Source organism: Engraulis encrasicolus, chromosome 13 (genome assembly GCF_034702125.1).
Source record: "Engraulis encrasicolus isolate BLACKSEA-1 chromosome 13, IST_EnEncr_1.0, whole genome shotgun sequence".
In the NCBI taxonomy this organism is placed as follows: Eukaryota; Metazoa; Chordata; class Actinopteri; order Clupeiformes; family Engraulidae; genus Engraulis; species Engraulis encrasicolus.
Window position 1 is genome coordinate 16590544 of NC_085869.1, and position 20000 is coordinate 16610543.

Genomic DNA, 20000 nt, shown 5'->3' on the forward strand with positions numbered 1-20000 from the left:
CCCTTAGGAAAAGAATGTTGTGTTAACTGCGTAATCCACTTCCAAGGTCTCCGATTCCCGATGGGTGAAGTGCATGGTTACTGAGCGAATGACTCCTCCTCGAAAAAAGTAGAATACTCTCCGCCCAAAACGTGGACAAAATTAACCTGACTCAGGTACATATGAGAGGCGCAACTGTACTGCAGCTCGTGCATAGGCCGCCACCTCATGGCCGAAATACGGCATTGAATGTGTTGCCCTCAAGCTACCCTCGCCAGTGTGCGTAATTCTGTGCGTCCTCCTGTCTCTTATATAGGCTACAGCCGGCCTTCTTTTCAGATGTTACATTTCCGTTGGGCTGTCTGTTTTTTTCTAGCGTTCTGTGCTATTTTATCAGCAAATAGCTACCCCAGATCCTTTCATCATGACTCATTAGCCTCATATTAGGGGGAAGCATCCTTCAAAACCAAACACCTTTTCATTAATCTCACACAACCAACAGGCTGCAACCTATCAAAATGGGAATTTTGTGATGTTTGGTAAAGTCAAATCGACGTTGCAAGCATGGAATTAAAGAACATAACTCTTTAGGGAGAGATGGCACATGAAAGTTTTCATGCTGTATGTATGTGGATAAATTAGAGTTTATTTACCTGTTGATCTCTGTGGAAAGCATCTTGTGTTCTTGAGATTCAAAACAGGTGTGCCGTGGACCTCTTTGGCTCCGATTGGACCTGCAGTTGATCTGTACTTTCCCCCTGGCAAAGGAAGTGACCAGATGAACACAGGGAAACAAGTTTGTTTTTGCGTGTCCACCCTCCTCCAACTCTGTCCTCATCCGCAGGGGAAAAGACAGATCAAAGCGTCTTTGAAACCTTGAAAACCTTTCAATTTCAACCACTGACAACATCAGAAGAAACATTTCAGGTACATTGATCACAATAATTGTCTGCAAGTGCTTCCGGAGAACTGAGCGAAGATGAAGAAGTGGTGAAATAGGTCTGAAATATCAGACCGTGTAATCACACTTGCTTTATGAACAGTTATGTAGGCTACATGGGGACATAGACACTTGTCTGCACAATAGTCTACCATGTAGAGCTTCTCTATCTTAAGCCTATATGGTACTTCACAAGGCAAGATTTTCCCACATCTTATGCTATGCAGTAAAAGCAAGTTGTTTTGCAAATCTATTAGTTGTGACCTACATTAGCAACTATATGTGGTATCTCATTCATTTGCTGTTTAGGTATAGGGCCAAAATATCACCTCATACTTCGCCACTTCACAGCAAATGCACAGCAATAATGAGTAAACCCTTTTAAAAAGTACAGTTTTTATCAATATTTCAATAAGTACACAAGTTACTTCCAAAATGTGGTTATAAGCTTAATACAACTGAAGCTTACAAGAGAAAATGAAGGCTAATAATAATATAACTTACACAACATATTTTTCCATTTTTGTGAAATTATGGCGGTGCAAAGCTGAGTCCACCCCATAGTAATCAGAAGTGGCCATAGGTGTCATCAGGGCCGCTGACAGCATTGGCCGGGCCCGGGACAAAGTCATCTGAAAGACCCCCCCCCACGCAATACATGTAACGTAATGAGGACCCTATTCTGGGCCCCCTATCTCCCTGGGCCCGGGACAACATACCCGTTTGACCCCCCTCTGTTGGCTGCCCTGGGTGTCATTGCCATGTCGGAAATTAACACAATAATCAATGTCATGGAGTGATGGTGACATCTTCCCTATTCGTAGAGCAATCTATGCATTCATGATTACATCAATGAAAACCCCTCTCAAACACCTGCAGCGCTCATGCAACCACACCTGAGAGCACTATCCCTACCATGTTTCACTAGGCACCATGCATTTTTCTTCATATTCCTCATCTTTCCAACATTATAGTTTTAATGTCAACAGTTCTAAAAAGATGGATATTGGGTTCATCACTCCAGAGAATAGAATCCCTGTAGCCTTCATTTTGATTAAATTAGCCCTGTCAAACTGTAGGAGGGCTTTTCTGTGACTGGGCTTAGAGAGAGGCTTCTTTGGTTGACACCACCCACACATGACATTCCTCCTCAATGTGGTGTATTGTGCCATGGGAAGGAAAATAAATAATCACCCCAGATTAGATTTCTACTCCCTGATATAACGGCAGTGGGCCCTGCTGTGGCCTGGCGGTGGGCAATAGGTGCAGGTCCTTCCCTCATCTCTCTCTCCCCGCTCATGACCTGTCCCTCTCTCGCTGTCCTGTCATTAATAAAGGCAAAAAGACATACAAATTTCGTTAAAAAAAAAAAAAGATAACGGCAGTGGAGTTGCAACCTGATCTCCTCGGGACCTTGCCGACTTTCTTCAACCATTCTCATCAACAAATGCTAGCTGTTGAGGTGCCAAAGTCTGTGGCCCACCTAGACGTCTCTGTGAGATGGTTGCAGATCCATCTGTCCTTATATAGTAAGTTTTGTATTAGTATTAGCCTATTATTAGTAGCATTTTTATTATCCATACAGTATTCTGACTGATTAGATGAGTAAAGTTTTGATGGTCTTCTAACAGATTGACATTACTTGTGTAAAGTAAATGATTTGCCCGAGTCATATTGTGAACCTTTCTTTTATGTTGAAAGTTCAACAAATATTGTATTAAACATAGTGTGCACATACTGTGGTGATATATTTTGTACTTACTGAAATATTGTCCTCAATGTTAGGCCTACTTTTCAAAAGTGGCATACTAGGCATAATTATTGCCATGGTTGCCATGGATAGGACAATGCAGTTCAGCTGACTGGAAAATACAGACGGAACATAGGCCTATGCTACTGTCATATTCAGTTGATAATTTCAAATTGTCATCAATTCCATGTCGTGTTGTAATGTATAACATTGACTATTGTACTGTGTGTGTGATGACCCACAGAGCAATTACTGTATTTAGCTACTCTTGGTTGAGTGTGGAATTTGCTGAGTGAGGAAATCTTCAAAACATTGATTAGATTTCAGATTTGCAAAGTGTGTCGAGACTTTCGCTGGATCATTTAAGACTTAGTATGCATGCAGATGAACTGCAGAATAACGAGGCTTAGGATTGGCTCATTTATTTTATATGGATAAACATAGCAAACTCGTATGGGCTATTTTTGACGTGCAGCAATCAGATGTGTCAGGGTACACCGTCAGCTGGAGTAATCCAAACTCCCAGCATGCAGGCAGACTGTCTGCAGCCTAGGCGAGGAGGACAAAGAAGCACAGGCTGCAGCCTTCCATGTGGGTGGCAGAAGACTGTTGTGAGAGCCAAGGCGGGATGTCATGACTTAATAGTGTTAATATGTGCAGTGCTTCCCTTAACTACTTAGCTGGCCCCCGCTCTACTGCTGCGCCTGTAATTTACAGGGACGGGCGGCTCTCTGCATGAACTGGACATGTTATAACACGCACGTGTGATGATGAAGGCCAACTACTAGCTGAGTTCAGCGACAGAAGGCCTATTTTAAAGGTGCACTGTGTAGGATTGTGGCCAGAGTATGTATTGCAACTATGCTGCTCATTGAAATGGAGCTGGCTATTGCCAAATTTGTTCTTTTCATGAATATTTACTAAATATTTACCAGGCCCTACTTTAAAAAGTAAACACCAATGTTTCCTAGTATGACCAAAATACAGCACGTTAAGTTAAAATGACAATTTCTGGAAATTCTAAATGGTGGAGGAGATGGAGAATATCCCCCTTTTCATGTAGCCTATGAAAAGTGCAAATCTTCCAGTCATAACAATAGGCCTACTTACTAATTTGATGGTGGTGAGTATGTGTTAAAAAGGAAAGATTTGTGAATGGGCAGCATGGGTTCTGGAACTATTCTGGAATCTGGAAATATTACACAGTGCACCTTTAATAACATTCGTCCAGGCTATTTTCCAAGTTTCAATTCAATTGGCCTAGTGGACTTGGGGACAGAGAATGCCGATTCTAAGGTGTAATTGATTAGTTTCACAGCAGAGGGCAGTAGCTACATATTCAAGACTGGGTCACATTGTTTTATGCAACCCTAGATGCCTTCAAAACATCTTTAAACGGCGCTTACCTTTCCACACCGAAGGTACTTGGCTATTTGATGTTTACAGTTATCTTTATCCTGGTTGTGCAGACCCAACAATAATAGGTGATATTTGGGAAACGCGCTGTAAATAGTGTAAATGAAAAGAGGAATGCAAACGCCTAGACTTCATCATTGGGGGATTCCATGCATTAAAAAAAAACAAAAAACTTTTGACAACGCATAAAAACGTTTGACAAATGAAAAATGTGTTTACAATACAAATAGCTTACAATAAAATGATCAGTCCATCTTCTGAGGGGAAAGCCTGGGAGTCCATCACAGAAGGGAAAGCATGTGCCAATGTGTGCCATATAAAAATGCAATCTAACCTACATACCCCACACTATTTCCATTGGTTATTTAGTTTAAACAAATGTATGATATTGTAATGGCTTGTCTTGATTAAAGATTTTACAGCTGCTTTTAACAAGTTGAGGGCTGCCTTAGACTGATGCGCATAGGCCATTACTTTCAATTAAGAGTGAATCAATTAAACTACATTTACAATAAATTAGGCATAACAAAACCGCGCCATAGATAGCCTACTTCCAGTAGCCAACGTCAATTTCGAATGCGCTATGGCCAGGGACCAAGGATATGGATAATGCGACTCGTTCGGCCATAATGCATAGAGTCGCTTGCGCCTTTATTTCAGCTCACCACACAGCCTATCGCGAGTCATCATTACAGGGGAAGCATGATGTAGACTGTTGTTGTGCTGAGTGGAGTCTGAAACACACAGTACTTCTAGCTAGGGCAAGCTGTAAAGGCGTCATTGCGCCTCACTTCAGCTGGTGGCTTCGTAGTTGGACGAGCGCGCATGAGTTCTGTGCGCTGATGTAGTGACCTCACTTTTTGCACAGCTGTGTGAGAAACGGCGAACGCCAGAGCCCCTTTCGGGGGAGTTACCTCACGTTCCCGAGCAGCCAGCATGTACTGCACGGTTTCTGGAACATTGTATGGACACCAAGAGAAATCGTATGAAATCAGCAACAACAGTACAGATTAAAATGGACGAGTCGTCGCTTCTGGATCTACTAGAATGCTCTGTATGTTTGGAACGACTGGACACAACCGCCAAAGTATTGCCCTGCCAGCATACCTTCTGCCGCCGTTGCCTCGAAAACATCGTCTGTTCCCGCAACGAATTACGGTGCCCCGAATGTCGCATATTGGTAGATTGTGGGGTAGATGATTTACCAGCGAATATACTCCTGGTACGGTTGTTGGACGGAATTAAACAGCGCCCAAGGAATGGGGGAAGACCATCGCTTACCGGGATATCGCTCGGATGTGCTGCCGGTATCTCTGCGTCTCCTCCCGGAACAGCCATCCGAGACTTGCCCAATGCCACAAGAAGCTCTCCAGTGAAGGTTGGTCAGGATGCAATACATGTGCAAATAGGTTGTCATAAAGCCTCTCTGTTGAGGTTTGATGCACCACGTTAACGTTCGTGTTTGAAATGTGATCAAATGCATTAGTCTCATTTCTGACTAAAGCCAACCACATAAATAGGTGCCCAAGAGCACATAACCCAATTGAATGAAGTTAATCAAGTAGTCATTAACTAATGATCTTCTGATAGGCTGCTCTATTGACGACCTGCTTTTCCATTTAATGTGGAGGTACTACAATGTTACCGTTCTTCCTGGGAGCATGGTATTTCTTAGCCAGTTTGCATGAACTGCCATCACTGCGCTTACAAGCCTACATTCAGATGGTAAAGGAACATGTGCGTATGACATGTCAACACCATTTGGAACAGTGTTGAGGTCATTATTGGAAAAAGGAGCGAATAGTTTGGCTGTAGGTTTTTTCGTGTTGTTTTGACTTGCACTGCATAAGAGGCCACCTTACTTTTTGTAGTGGGTTATGTCAACTTGGAAATTTGGCAACATGCAAGTTGAGGATTAATTGCCTCTGTACATGCCTCTTTCCTATCCTCTGACCACTCAAGTCGAGCCTTTCTTTGGGCTTTTTTGTGTGGTTTTCTGGATACCTTGGTCCTTGGATGTGGAGTCTATAAACAGCAGTTAGCGAAACAGAGCATCCATCCTCGTTTCACTGTTGCCATGGCCCCTGGATGCTTCCTCCTAGCTGGGCTGTGGAGAGGCTTGGGCTTGGGCTTGGGCTGGGGCTTGGGCTGGGGCTGGGGCTGCCCCATCATTGATTTCTTTAGCCTTTTGTGAGAAGTGGCATCACTGGACCCCAAGGGCATGGATGGCCACCAGGGAAATGGACAGGGGGACAAAGGGGTATGTTGTCCTGGGTCCAAGGAGAAAGGGGCCCCACAATTGGGTCTTCATTAGATTATAGGTATTGGATCAGGGGGCCCATTTAGTTGATTTTGTCCCGGGCCTGGCCAAAGCTGTCAGCGGCCCTGATGGGAGCACAGCATTCCCGCTACCTCAGTTATCCCACTGGATGCTGGTGATGAAAGTGTGGACTTAATATGCTGTTACAGAGCAACCAGACAGGGCCAGGGGAGAGACTGTGCTGCCGCCGCTGCTGCTGCTGCTGACACAGCTGAGGGTCTTTGGGGGGGGACTGCTGCTGCAAGTGGGTCTTGCAGACCACTGGTGGGCAGATAATAAAGCATCGATTGAACACACACACACACACACAAATAACAAATACACACAGGCACACACACGCACGCACACGCACGTACGGACACGCGCACATACACACACACACACAGACACACACACACACACACACACACACATGCACATGCACATGCATGCACACACACGCACGCACGCACGCACGCACACAAACACACACACACACACACTGGCACACGCACACACACACACACACACACACACAGAATTTAGTTTTGATTCTATGCGCCCCACTAAGTAGAACAAAAGCCTTCTTCATGTCAATGGTTGGAATGGTGAAGCCAAATTGAATACTTACTGAGCACTGTCAAATCTCAAAAGGATTGGCTAATGTATGTGTAATACCTATGTAATGAATGTCTTTAAATATCCCTTCTGAATAGTTTGCAGTTTCTTAGTGAGCCTTTTGTGGGATTGAGCCAGAGAGACTTTAAAAACCCTTTCTTATTGTAAGCTGTCTCTCGAGCATGTGAGATAATTGGTAGACCATGGTCTGAACAGAGAAAAAAAACAGCCTTTGGAATATGACAGGAAGTCGTTTGTAGGTTTAGGAAATGCTCGGGGTGTAACCAGCCGCTTGACTACTATGGATTTTTTGGTCATCAGTTTGTATGGAACAGCTGTTTCATCTAGAGATCATTTAAGTGCACCTGCCTCGATGCATAGATGTCATTCTTATGCTTTTCAACTCATGTGATCTGGTAACTGAGTACACACACTGGGAAATGTGGCATTTGCGTTTGGTTGTGTAATGGTGTAGAGCTTTTTGATGATGTCAGAATTCGCAGATTCTGTGATCAATTACCTTGAAATTCAGTGTATGTATGTTGAGTATTCACAGTGGGCATGGTACTATCAACTCCATGTACGTATTCTGTCATGAACGTGTGTGTGTGTGTGTGTGTGTGTGTGTGTGTGTGTGTGTGTGTGTGTGTGTGTGTGTGTGTGTGTGTGTGTGTGTGTGTGTGTGTGTGTGTTTGTGTAGCACCCTAATGGCATGTAGCACCCCTAATATGAGTGTTTAGCGACCCACTACACTGCACAGCATGAGGCAGTATAGAGTGCACTTGGTGGGGGTGGTGTGGGGGTGGCTGGCAGGGTGTTAGCAGAAGAATGCATGCCTCCCAAGTCCCGTCACCACAGACACAACAATAGCTAAATCTGAAAACACGACTCTTTTCTATACACACACACGCACACGCACATGCACACACACACACACACACACACACACACACACACACACACACACACACACACACACACACACACACACACACACACACACACACACACACACACACACACACACACACACACACACATTCACACACACACAAATTTGGGGAATGCGGTTGACATGAGTTGCTTTTGAAACACCAGTCAATAAGAGAAGCAGTGGAATGCTCTCAAGTCTTTGGTCGGCTTGGGCTGACGTGCCTCTTTTGCCCGCTGGTTTTGTCCCTGCTTGAGGGAGAAGTGCTGGGAGCTCATTCCTATGATAACCATTTCAATGGCGCAGCTATTCTTCATTTGTCATCCAGAGGTAAACAATACCTCAAGGGGAAAAAAAAACCATTGCTGCATCTCCACAATACCAGTGCGCTTAAAGCAATGGCTCTGCGGTTTTGCAGTATGAAGTGTGGCATTTTCAATGATTGTTAGGTCTGTGGGAACGGAAATGGTATGCACCCACCACCAGTTAAGTATTTGTTCCGCCAGAGTGAAAACAAAAAATTCCGGATGCTCTCAATGCAAATTAATCAGTGTCATTAAACATTGTGCCATCATATGGTCTGGCTGCAGTTAAAATGTGTCCATAACTAAAATCTGTCTTTAAGTTGCAAGGAATCATAGCCATAGGCTATACGTTTGATGGAACTGCCATATTATCATATTGTGCCATATTGTGTTGAAGTATTCAATCTGCTGAACATGTCTATCGTGACAGAACATGTAAAGAAATTTCAGACTCTTCTGCTAAATAGTTGGTGTAATAATTAGGCTGGTACACGCTTGAAACAAATCAGAGACGGAAGAGAATGGTGATGGAGAGCTCTAGTGAATGCATTGTTGGCTTCAATCAGAATGGATTAGACTCGCTAATAGTTATTAAGTGTTGCTTTAGCGTCACAACAAGCTTCAGTAAGATTATCTTGTCCATTGACTGGAGTAATTCAATTGGGCATGCATGCAGCATAGTTTGAACACTGGCTAATGAAAGTGGTGTGTTGCGCTTGATGTCTTCTGAAATATGTTTAGAAGGAGAGAGAGAGAGAGAGAGAGAGAGAGAGAGACAGAGAGAGAGAAAGAAAGAAAGAGAAAAAGAGTAAATGGTGAGAGGAACCAATAATCAGTTTGTTTCACCTCTCAGTGCAGCTCTGAGCACAGGGAAATGAGAAATATGAAGTGCGTGCCCAAGGAAGCGTCATTCCGTATTCATAAATGGAATTTATAATCTCCTGCTAATTGGACAGGAGGTTGTTTACATGGGAAAAAAAAACAACAAAACAAAATGTGCTGCGCATCATTTTGTTTTGTACTTAGATTTGACTTCCAATCTATTTTCAAGTCCAAAGTTTTTCCTGTGATAAAGTGAGGTAAATACAGTAATTATATTAGGTGTTGTCTTTTGAAGTCTCATTCCTTTGCCAATTTTAAGATAAGAATACAGAAATCTATGACATATAACAAAAACATGGACCGAGGGACTCAAAGAACTCTGAAGAAGTCAAATCGGTCTGTGTGCCACTCTGGCTCTTGTCATTCATGTTGAAGCCATCTTAAATATTTTGGGGGCTACAGTCGGCTCTTGCTGTAGGAAAGTGTCTGTGTGGAGCTCTAGAGCAAATCTTTTCCTGGGGCTGGCGGAGCACTGATTCTCTCCTAAGGTTGTTTGTTTAGTCTAGTGGAAGAGGAACCTGCGCCACGGCAGGAAAGACCAGTCTACAGCCTCTGAAAGACAGCACTGTCCCTTCTTTTGTTTTTTTAAAAGATATTTTTTTGGTCTTTTTGACTTTCTTTACAACAGTATAGTGAAGATGGCAAGTGGGGAGAGAGAGGTGGGGAAGCACCGGCAAAGGACCCCGGCCGGGAATCTAACCTGGGTCGACCGCATAGTAGACGAGTGCCCGACCGTTAGGCCACTGTAGGGCCAGCACTGTCCCTTCTTACACATCACAGGATGCTAGGGCTGTAACAATATTGTATCGAACCGAGAAATCAGCGATACTCAGTCACAATACTGTATCGCGTTGCACGAAGGCAGTATCGTGACACGCCTTTCACAGTTCTGTTCACCTTCAAAGTTCTGTTACCCCTTCAGTCCAGAAAACAACCACAATATGATGTGATGGTGCTTCCATGCCTCAAATCTAGTGTTTATTGATAATTTTCTTTCATAATGTTGACAAATGTGAAAAAGCTCATTAATTAATTCATTTAAAAATACCCATTTGAAAAACGATGGGGTGTATCGAAACGTAGGTCAAAGATCGTGATACGAACCGAATCTTGAGTTGAGGGCATCGTTACAGCACTACAGATGCATGTCAGTTATGAGTAGTACTGGTAGAATGGATCTCTACAGTGGATCCCTTTTGCCTTTGTAGAGAAAATGGAACAGATTTGACAGTTTGTTACCAGTAAACCAACAACAGCCAGAGTTTGTCTATGCTTCAGTGGCCCTTTTTTAATCAAAGAAAGGTCATTGGTTATCTTAGTCTTGTGCTTTTCGAGACACCATTGGCCATGGTGGTGAAAGTGCTCATTAATGACATTCTTGAGGGACACTCTAGCCAGTGTTGAACGCTGTCCTAAATCTTGTGTCTTGTTCATCGTGGGGGCAATAATGACTGCAGACACATTCATGGGGTGTTTGCTATATTTAGGAGCCACACCAAAGTGTGAAAATGACCTCGAGTTTATCTCTGTATCTCTGTATCTTGACCTCTGAGACCTATTTGGTAATCCCTTTCAGTTTGTTTTCTTTTCATCCTAGTTTTAGCTGCCATGGCCATCTTTCCTCCTTTTGTCTCTGCAAATACCGCTTGGAACCTGCTGTGCCATTGCAAGGCCTCTTTATCGTTCACGTAATTCAAGTCGTTACTATGTCTGTGAACAGGGCCGGTTCTAGGCAATTTGGTGCCCTAGGCGAGCACAGATCTATTCTTTTTGTGGGATTTGACGTTGGCATCTGAAAACATGGTGTCATACATCTGATCTAGCACAGCTGATGTAGTACCATTCATTTAAACTGAGTGCCCATTAAATGTAAAATGTAATGCTTTATTTAGATTAATGTTGTAATTCTATGGACCTTGGTGCCCCCCAGGACATTTGGCGCCCTAGGCGACCGCCTAGTCTGCCTATGCCTAGAACCGGCCCTGTCTGTGAATAGGTGTGGATTCTTCATATTATCAGGCTTTATGAGTGCATTGTCTGAATGCATGCGAGTTAATCTGAAGGCCATTCTAACGCTGTATGTTCCTCACAGGTTGCACTGACTCCTCCAACTCCAGCGGTCTAGACTTGCCTCCAGCTAGTTAAGACCCTTCTCTACCGTGACTGTTTCATGCACTAACCTCTGATGCACTATGCTGGTATTACGCTTACATTACATTACATTGCATGTGGCAGATGCTTTATAACCAAAGGGACTAACAAATGAGGACATATGTAATCATAACCAGCATCATAGCGTACATATTGTATTAGTGCTCTGGAGGATAGTTAGACTGTTAACCCATTATGACCTGGCGTTATAAATTTTGCTCTTACCAGAATGGCAATGACCAAGTCGTAGTGCATTACTAAAGGCTTGTGTTAATGGGCGCAGGTGCGCCGAAATGTCACTGACTTCGTGCAGCACCAAAATAAAAAACCTCTAAAGAAGTTGCCGAGTGCTCCAGTCATCCCTGCGTCTAGTCAGCCCAGTTTGTCTTGGCCCTGTGTAAGTGTCAGTGTAGTAGTGCAGTGGTTTAGTACAATGGTAGTTAACTTTTCAATGCGTATTACAGCGTTCCTCTGGTGGAACGATATGGCGTTCATCAGGGGGCTACAGCCATACATTTGTGGCCGCTCGTGCTGGATTTCGCTGGTGCTGGATTTCGTTAGTTTGCCATATGAAGTGCTTGTGTAAGAGCTCCAGCTCCATGACTACATTATTGTCATGAGGAGCGGGAGCCAAGGCAGAGCAAGTAATTACACATTCGATACCCAAGGGAACAGAATACTGTGCCGCGCTATAAAAGTGCTAAATAACCCAGTGGTCCTGTTGAATAAACATGATACAGTACAGTACAGTACAGTAGATGGCCTTATGCAGATCAGTTTACTGTTTGTGTGCTCTGCTCACATTCATAATGAAGAACTCGAATGTTTTCAGCTTTTGAAGTTCACTGTAGTGTTTGTATTGGTAATAGCCAAACAAATATGACAAAATGCAATGTGCTGTGTGCACTGGAGTGGGCATTGTATTTGAATATTAATATTCTATTGACCTTTTCTGAATTAGTATAAGCCTTTAATGAGTCAAGATGGGTAGATAAGAAAGCAGTGCACTTTATATTTCAACTAGGGCTGTAACGATACACTCAACTCACGATTCAATTTGTATCACAATTGATGACCTACGGTTCGATACACCCCACGATTTCACATTTGCCAACATTATAAACTTTATGAATAGAAACTATGATAGTTTATAAGTAAATAGGTCACAAGAGGCCACTAATAGTTTTTAAAAGTTTCTACTGTATATAATAATGATGATGCTTGGAAGCACTATCACTTCATATCAATTGTTTTCTGGGCTGATGGGTATCAAACGTTAAAAGGGCGCATCACGATACTGCCTCCTTGTATCGCGATACAGTATTGTGACTCTGTGCATCACGATTTCTCGGTTCGATACAATATCGTTACAGCTCTAATTGCAACATATTATAGTCTATATTGTATTATGTATGACATAGCATTTAGCAGACGCCTTTGACCAAAGCGATTTACAGGGAGAAAAATTAAGCAAGAACAGGGTAAGGCGCAGTGCACAGTCGCAACACTGACAGCATGTACTGTACAATATATGTGCTGTATAGAATGCCTTCCTGTACATTCATATCTCTTTATACGTTAAGCTTTTCACGTTTTACATTTTAACAGAGACTAGTAAGTGAAACATTTGTGAGTTACATTCTTACCTGTCAAGTAAACTTAAACACCCAAATAATGCAATTGATTTAATAGGCTACTATCACTATACTGCCCTACAATATCAGAACGCAGTATCTTGAAAATGGTCGAAAATGGGTTTAGACCGGAAATTGGCTTTAAAATACCTTCTTTTTCTTGTGTTAAATTTTTTTGGCCCAACTTGGTCCCGTTTCGGAAAAAAACGCAAAAAACTGATTATACTGCGCTTTTTGGTTTTAGGAGGTTACGTCGTACTAGCCAAGAACGCAGTATAATGCGAATTATACTGCACTTCTCCATTGACACCGTGGTTTTGGTGTAGACAGTAATACCACAACAGAGCGCAGTATAATGATTTTTCAGCTAAAAAGTAATGAGAATGTTGTTTTTTTTGCTTTTTTCTTGTGTGCATAAATTTTCACCATAAAAAAGTATTATATGGAAGTGTCATCACCACTTTACCTCCAACACAGTCGCGTGGACAGAAAGGAAACTTTAAAGCCTTTTTTCTCAGTTTGCCATTTTGAATTATACTGCGTTCTGAAATTGTAGGGCAGTATAGTGAGCAATGAAAGTGAAAGTACAATTGGGAAACTCCAACTCCCATTGTCAACTCCCATTAGCCTTAGTCTCATTGCAGGGCCAGCCCCGGGCTGGCCCGGACAAAAGGGGGCTGACGGTGATCTCATCAAAAGGGGGCTAGGGGCTAAAGATGGCCGCCGGGCCAGGTTGTGGGGCTAAGGGCCGCTTTCCCTGGCCCGTCGAATTCGATGGGCCATCCGGGGCCATCAAGCACCGCCGAGGCTCGGAGGCGGGGTCAACCTCTGTGTAATAATGTGGCTGCATGGGGGACTTATCGCTAAATTCTGGGCAAATTATGGTTAAGCATTAGTTTGGGGTGTTTGGCTTTCTTATGGCATAATTTCATAAGATGCAACCTTGGCACTTCTGTTTGTGTTTTTAAAGTTATTTAGCCAACATAACTTTTTTGTTGTTATCAGGGCATCATGGGCACCACTACACTTAAACTTGGGATGTCATAGCTAAGTCATGTCGGCTTTTTTTCTGCTTTTAGCCGCCAACTCTTGTGCCATTATCGTGATTTGGCATGCTTTCCACTGGACACCAATAAAAAGTGTCTCACAAATACTCACACATGACATTTATGTCGGCTTATTTAGCTTTTGCGCTATTATCGCCGAAGGTCTGGTAGGCTATATCGCACGTTTCAGACAGATCGCCAAACACAGTTTGAAATTTACACAAGGGCTTTAATGTCAAATGGATGGAAATAACATGAATGAATAGACAGGTGGCACGCCGCAACGAGGGGGTGTGTCGCTATGTCCGGGGCTCATAATTTTCTATAGCAACTGATGAAGGTGCTATGTCTCCGGGATTTGGTCTCCTTTCACATGGTAACTTATTCAATTACCTGCACATTCATGTCTCGCTATGTCCGGGGCTCATGCTTCTGTGCGCGATTGGGGGGATTAACTGGGCATGTTCGCACGTCTCCTTCTGTTCACTCTCAGTTGTCGAGCTGCTCGTATTTTCATGCGTCTTTGTCTTCTTAACATGCGCTGCGTCCCATACAGCTTCTGAATCGACAACTTTGCCATGTAATAAAACTGTTCTTGAAAGGCAAGCCATTTTCTTTGCAGTTCTTGTCGTCTTTGTCCGTAGGCTACGAGCCAAACGGCGACCTGCTCCAGCAGAGTTTGCCGTCTTCTCCTTCTTTGTCGTTGTTCTGTTGTTGTCCTTCTGTGATTTGGGGCGAAAGTGGGCTGTGCCCGACTGACGTTTCACAAACAAGGCGTGTACCTGAATGTGCCTGGGGTCGGCTATGAGTCCGATCAGGCAAAAATGGCCCGGGGCCGGCAGCTCCGAGCCGGCCACTCTCCTGAGCCCCGGGCGGCCCCGGGCCGCTGAAGCGCGGCTAATGAGACCAAGGCTATTGTGACACAGCACTCCACAGCACACAAGTGTTCACTGCACACTGCACACAACAAAATTGCATTTATGACTCACCCGTGCAAGGGGGCAGCCCCCAATGGCACCCCAAGGACAAGAAGACGAAGAATGTGTGTGACAGTACCGTATGCTGTTTATGTGATCTTAGTAATGGGTTTGAAGGGTTCCCTCACTGGAGAAGTTAGGCGAAGATGGGATGCCTTACTATAACCCTGCGTGAAATGCTCAGAGTGAGGGCTTACCGGACAAATAGACCAGCCGCGACGCGATTGAAACGACAGAGAATTGCTTCTGTGCAGCAAGAGCGATACGAGCGATTGAAGCGACTAGCGTATGTCCAGGCAAAGCATTCAAACATTCCCATTGGCTGTGGTCACTGACATCTATACAGTCATTGGCTGTCGCGGCTGGTCGCCGAACCGTGTCATAGAAAGTTGAAAGGATTTCAACTTCAAACTGTCGCTGTCGGCGTGCGAATCGCTCTAGTCTCCAGAATCGCCTTTGTCGCGCGACTCAATACAAAGTCAATTACTTCCATCGCTTGCCTCGCTCTTGTTGCGCTAGGTGTATTTGTGCGGTTACAGTTACTGATAGGCCATGAAATTGCCTATGAAGGGTTACCAAGTACCTGTCTCCTTTTATGTTGCTTCTCCTTCCAGAACACAGCTCATCATAGTCACTCAATATAGACAGAATTGATTGAAAGTCATGTAAAAAACCTTTGAAATCTATACAGTGTCATGATGATCACAACACCTTCTACGTAGATTGCCTATATACAGCACCATTAAGAGAAAAAAATCTTCCCAAAGCCAGTACAAAATGTATTTCTCATAACCTTGTAGTTGACGGCAGATTTGCCTGGGCATCAAAAGCATTTTACCTCGGAAGAAGAAATTCTGTAATCCTCTTCCGTGTGATCTCGCTGCACACTTAAAATAAGTCAATGGCACGAGTTCCAGGATTCTAAACAAACTTTTTTTCATCACCAGCCAAAAGGGCTAGTAGATGTTAATCTTACTAGCCAAACACACGCTCACTAACTAATGGGTCAAAGTGGCTAGTAAGTTTTCTTTTCCACCAGCCAAACAGAAATGTCACCATCATTTGGCCGGTTCGCGGGTGTTAATTTAGAGCCCTGGGCAGTGGGCACTAGGCCTACTGTCTACAACCCTTTGTTTATGCACCTAACACATCCGACACCCTCTGAGTCTGCCATATACTCAGAGGCAGCCACCACCCCCTGCATGCACACACAGCACACTTGTAGGCTACTAAAGACACATTCACACACTCCTCCCTGAGAGACACAAAGGCATCCCTCTCTAAAAATAGGTGTTTATTCTGTGTGGTTTGTTTTTGGGGTCTGAGTCAGCTGCTTCGCCTGGAAGATTACAGACGGCGCGGAAATGAATGAAAGACCCCATTTGGAATTCTCCAGTAATTCACAAAATAGAAACAACGGCTCAAAAAACGACTTTTGTCATTGGCTAGTCATTTCCGCTGGTATGGGTGTTGAGGGACCAAAGTAGGCAGATCGTTGATTTTTTTTTCTTTTCCCTCCTCACATGGACATGAACAGTGTAACCCGAGCTCACAGCTTTTGGTCTGGAGCAGGGCACACCGCACCGCACGGGAACTGTGTCTATCATTATCCTCTGACACGCTGTGTTTGGGAAAGTGCACGGAGAGGTTCCCAGGCTGGCTGGGAGGGAGTAACAAGGCGGATCATTGTTGAATGTGACACATCAGTTTGTGGCTGTCTGAGGTCTCTGTATGTATGAGAGGAGAGAGCGCGCCGCGGACTGACGCTCGCCGACCAAAGCCGTCTCCCAAGGGACATGATGAGGATGAGGACATGGCCAGGACTCAGGAGACAGTGTTGCCAGATGTGTCTGATCAAATCCCGCCCAAAGCATTCTCAAAAGCCGCCAAAATGTGCCAAATTCCGCCCAATTTCAACAAATTGCATTGATTTCTATGGGCACAAAACTGCAGAAAAAAACGCCAAATGGCCAATTTTTCCCGTTTTTGCCCGCAGATGCCCATCCCAAGTAGCCCATCTGGCAACACGGCCAGGAGAGAGAGGGAGGGCTGAAGCAGGTGTCTGTTGGAGACTCCGGGTCCGGGAAGCCTGACCTCATCTGATTTGGGGTTGGGGCTGGGAGGTCTTGACTGAGCGAGCGAGTAAGAGAGAGAGTCATGCAGCTGCCTCGTGTGTGTGATGTCAGCAGGCAGCTGCGGAATCGTGTACTAACTGGCCAACGTGTGCGGCTATGGCTATGACATCATGTAGTGCTGAGTGGCTGTGCTCAGTCTCCATGGTTACATGGTGGGAAGGCGAGGTGAATATTGCTAACAAGATCTAAGAACTGTCATGTTTATTACAGCATGCTTTGCTCTTATATTAGGCTCCCTACATCATAATTGCCACCATTAGTAGTCTATATTGCATTCCCAAGATGTAGTTAGAAATAGTGTAAATCCATAAATCACTGATTTTAGGTGCATGTGTTAAAACATATTTTGTACATGCACAACAAAATCCATATTCGATTTAATTGCCATCCACATAGCAACATAAGCTTCCAAGTATTGCTGGTGAACGAGTGGTAATGGGGGAAAAATTATCATACAACCACAACAACCTGTTTTTAGTAATGGAGCCACTGTCATAATGAGAGTTGCCTAGCAACAAGAGGAAGCATGCACTTGACTAATGTGTATGTATGGACATGATCTCTCCCGTTATGAACACCAACCACATCAAGATGAAAACATCAGTAGCCTACTCCAAGTTAACTGTTTTTACTCCTGCCACAAACCTTTAGGCTGTTCTTCCATTCACAAAAGCAGATTTTTCACAGAAAAGCAGAAGTTTTAACAAGTGACAGTCAATTGTGATTTGTAGCACACATAATGTGAAGTGAAGTGAAGTGAAGTGAAAGTCCAACTGGGAAATTCCAACTCCCATTGTCATTGTGACAGAACACTCCACAGCACACAAGTGAACACTGCACACAACAAAATTGCATTTATGCCTCACCCGAAAGGTCTGGAGAAAGGTCTGGAGATATTTCTGCCACGATTTGAATGGACATTAAAGTCTGTGGAGGTACCCACTCCTCTGCACTTAACAAAGCTGCCTTTTGTAGATTTGAGATTTATTCATATAGGCTACCCAATCCTCTTGGGCTTTGAGCAATGTAGGCATAACCTGCTTTTTGCTACCTGCGTGCCTCATCCCTGTATGTAATGGGCCACAGCTATATGCAGCACCCATGGATAAGGAGGAGGGCATGAATTGGACAAGGGAAGGAGTACATGTAATGCTGAGCGCAGGCTCCCAATGAAGAATATTCTGCATTCTGGCATTGTTCCCATCAGTACTAGCCTAAACAGCACTGACTCTTTAAAAAAAAAAAAAATGGGGGGGGGTTTAACCTTTATTTAGATAGGACAGTTGAAGAGGTGACAGGAAGTAAGTGGAAGAGAGTGACAGGGTAGGGTTGGGAAATGACCCAGGCCGGACTCGAACCTGGGTTGCCCGCATATGGTGCGGTGTGTTAACGCCACATCACCCCCCAACAGCACTGATTCTGAGTGCAAAACTATTCTTCCCTGGAAGTGAGCATGTGATGCCAAGAAACAGTCACCTCCATTTGGATCTCTTCAGGCAGTGGACTGACTATGTGGCTTCTGGTTTTCAGGCACATTGACATGGAGACCAATAATTACAGCTTATATGGTTTTAGTGTGAAATTAGGACACCACTAATGCATCAAATTATACAGAAGGAATTGTGAATTGAGCCTGAGGAGTTCAGGGTGCTTACACACTGCCTCACAGTATATGTAGTAGGTTTCTCCAACTCCCATTGTCATTGTGACACAGCACTCCACAGCACACAAGTGTTCACTGCACACAACGAAATTGCATTTTATGCCTCACCCGTGCAAGGGGGCAGCCCCCTATATGGCGCCCAAAGGGAGCTGTGCGGCGGGATGGTACCACGCTCAGGGTACCTCAGTCATGCACGAGGATGGGGGAGAGCACTGGTTAATTATTACTCCCCCCACCAACCTGGCGGGTTGTGAGTCGAACCGGCAACCTTGTCTTTGCTGTGAACCTCCCCTCAAAATTTCACGAGAGACACATGAGTCCACTCTACCCTGATAGATGTGGCCTTTCCTCCAGTGCTCCCCTCCTGTCAATCAAACTTTTTTTCTCATAAGTTTTGTCTTGAAAACTCACACTAATCCATATTTGTTCTCGACACGGGACACGAGGTGAACACTGCCCACAGACACTTAGAGGCTTCAGACACTGTCATGGTCAGAAGAATACACTGTGTAATTTAAGCCGTTAAGACACGGTGTTATACATTTGCTGTTACCAGAATGGCAATGACCAAGTCGTAGGGCATGTCATAGTAGTGTATACGTACTATGGTATTTACTGTGACTTTTCAATGTTTATTACTATTACAGCGTGCCACTGGAGGTACAGCGTGCTACAATAGAGTAGAATTGCTGGAGATAGACATTCACTCCACTAGACCAGAGGACCATATGGTAAAACGGATAAAATATGCAAAAGAATAAACCTGCTTAAACAAGTCTTTTACAAAAGTAATAGACAGGTACATATAGTACACCCCCCCCCCCCATTATCCATTGTGTAATAATGGGCTCATGGCATCCTGTTTGTACTGTAGCAACAATGTTGCCAACAACTCTGCTTCTGCCGGAGACTGTGTTTCTTTTTTGTCATCTTGCTTGTTGTAGTGTGTTTGGCACTGCTGTTGTATTGTGAGTGCTCATTAAAGCAGGACAGTGATTAATTCAGTGAGGCTATGCTACAATTTACACTCAGTGGCTGGTGTCTTTTGTCCAGCGGGGCTTTTTGGGAAGGCTCCTTTACCACAGGTAGTGTGTTTGAGAATGAGGTATTATGTTGATATTTTATAATTATGAAAGATTTGCAAATTGGGCGGCCTGATTGAGCAAAAGGCAGAAATTGCAGAATTGTGACCAGATGCAATATTGAAAATTCATCTGTCGGTTACATTTTCTTTGTGTTTTTTTCTCCTTATGTGTGTCCACTTGTGCTTTGAG

At 44.0% G+C, this 20000-nt stretch overlaps 2 protein-coding genes across 2 annotated transcripts in view; one reads left to right on the plus strand and one right to left on the minus strand.

The window, feature by feature from the left end:
• Nucleotides 1-54, minus strand: part of edar (ectodysplasin A receptor) — a 63674-nt gene extending 63620 nt beyond the window's left edge. Inside the window, exon 1 of the mRNA XM_063213276.1 lies at nt 1-54. This exon is cut by the window's left edge and continues 119 nt beyond it. The gene's annotated coding sequence lies outside the window, so the exon portion shown is untranslated.
• Nucleotides 55-4880: 4826 nt separating this feature from the next.
• Nucleotides 4881-20000, plus strand: part of LOC134460750 (E3 ubiquitin-protein ligase SH3RF3-like) — a 154767-nt gene continuing 139647 nt past the window's right edge. Inside the window, exon 1 of the mRNA XM_063213277.1 lies at nt 4881-5463. Within this exon, the coding sequence (XP_063069347.1) occupies nt 5050-5463 (414 nt within the window). The 5' untranslated portion in view covers nt 4881-5049. The remainder of the gene's footprint in view (nt 5464-20000) is intronic.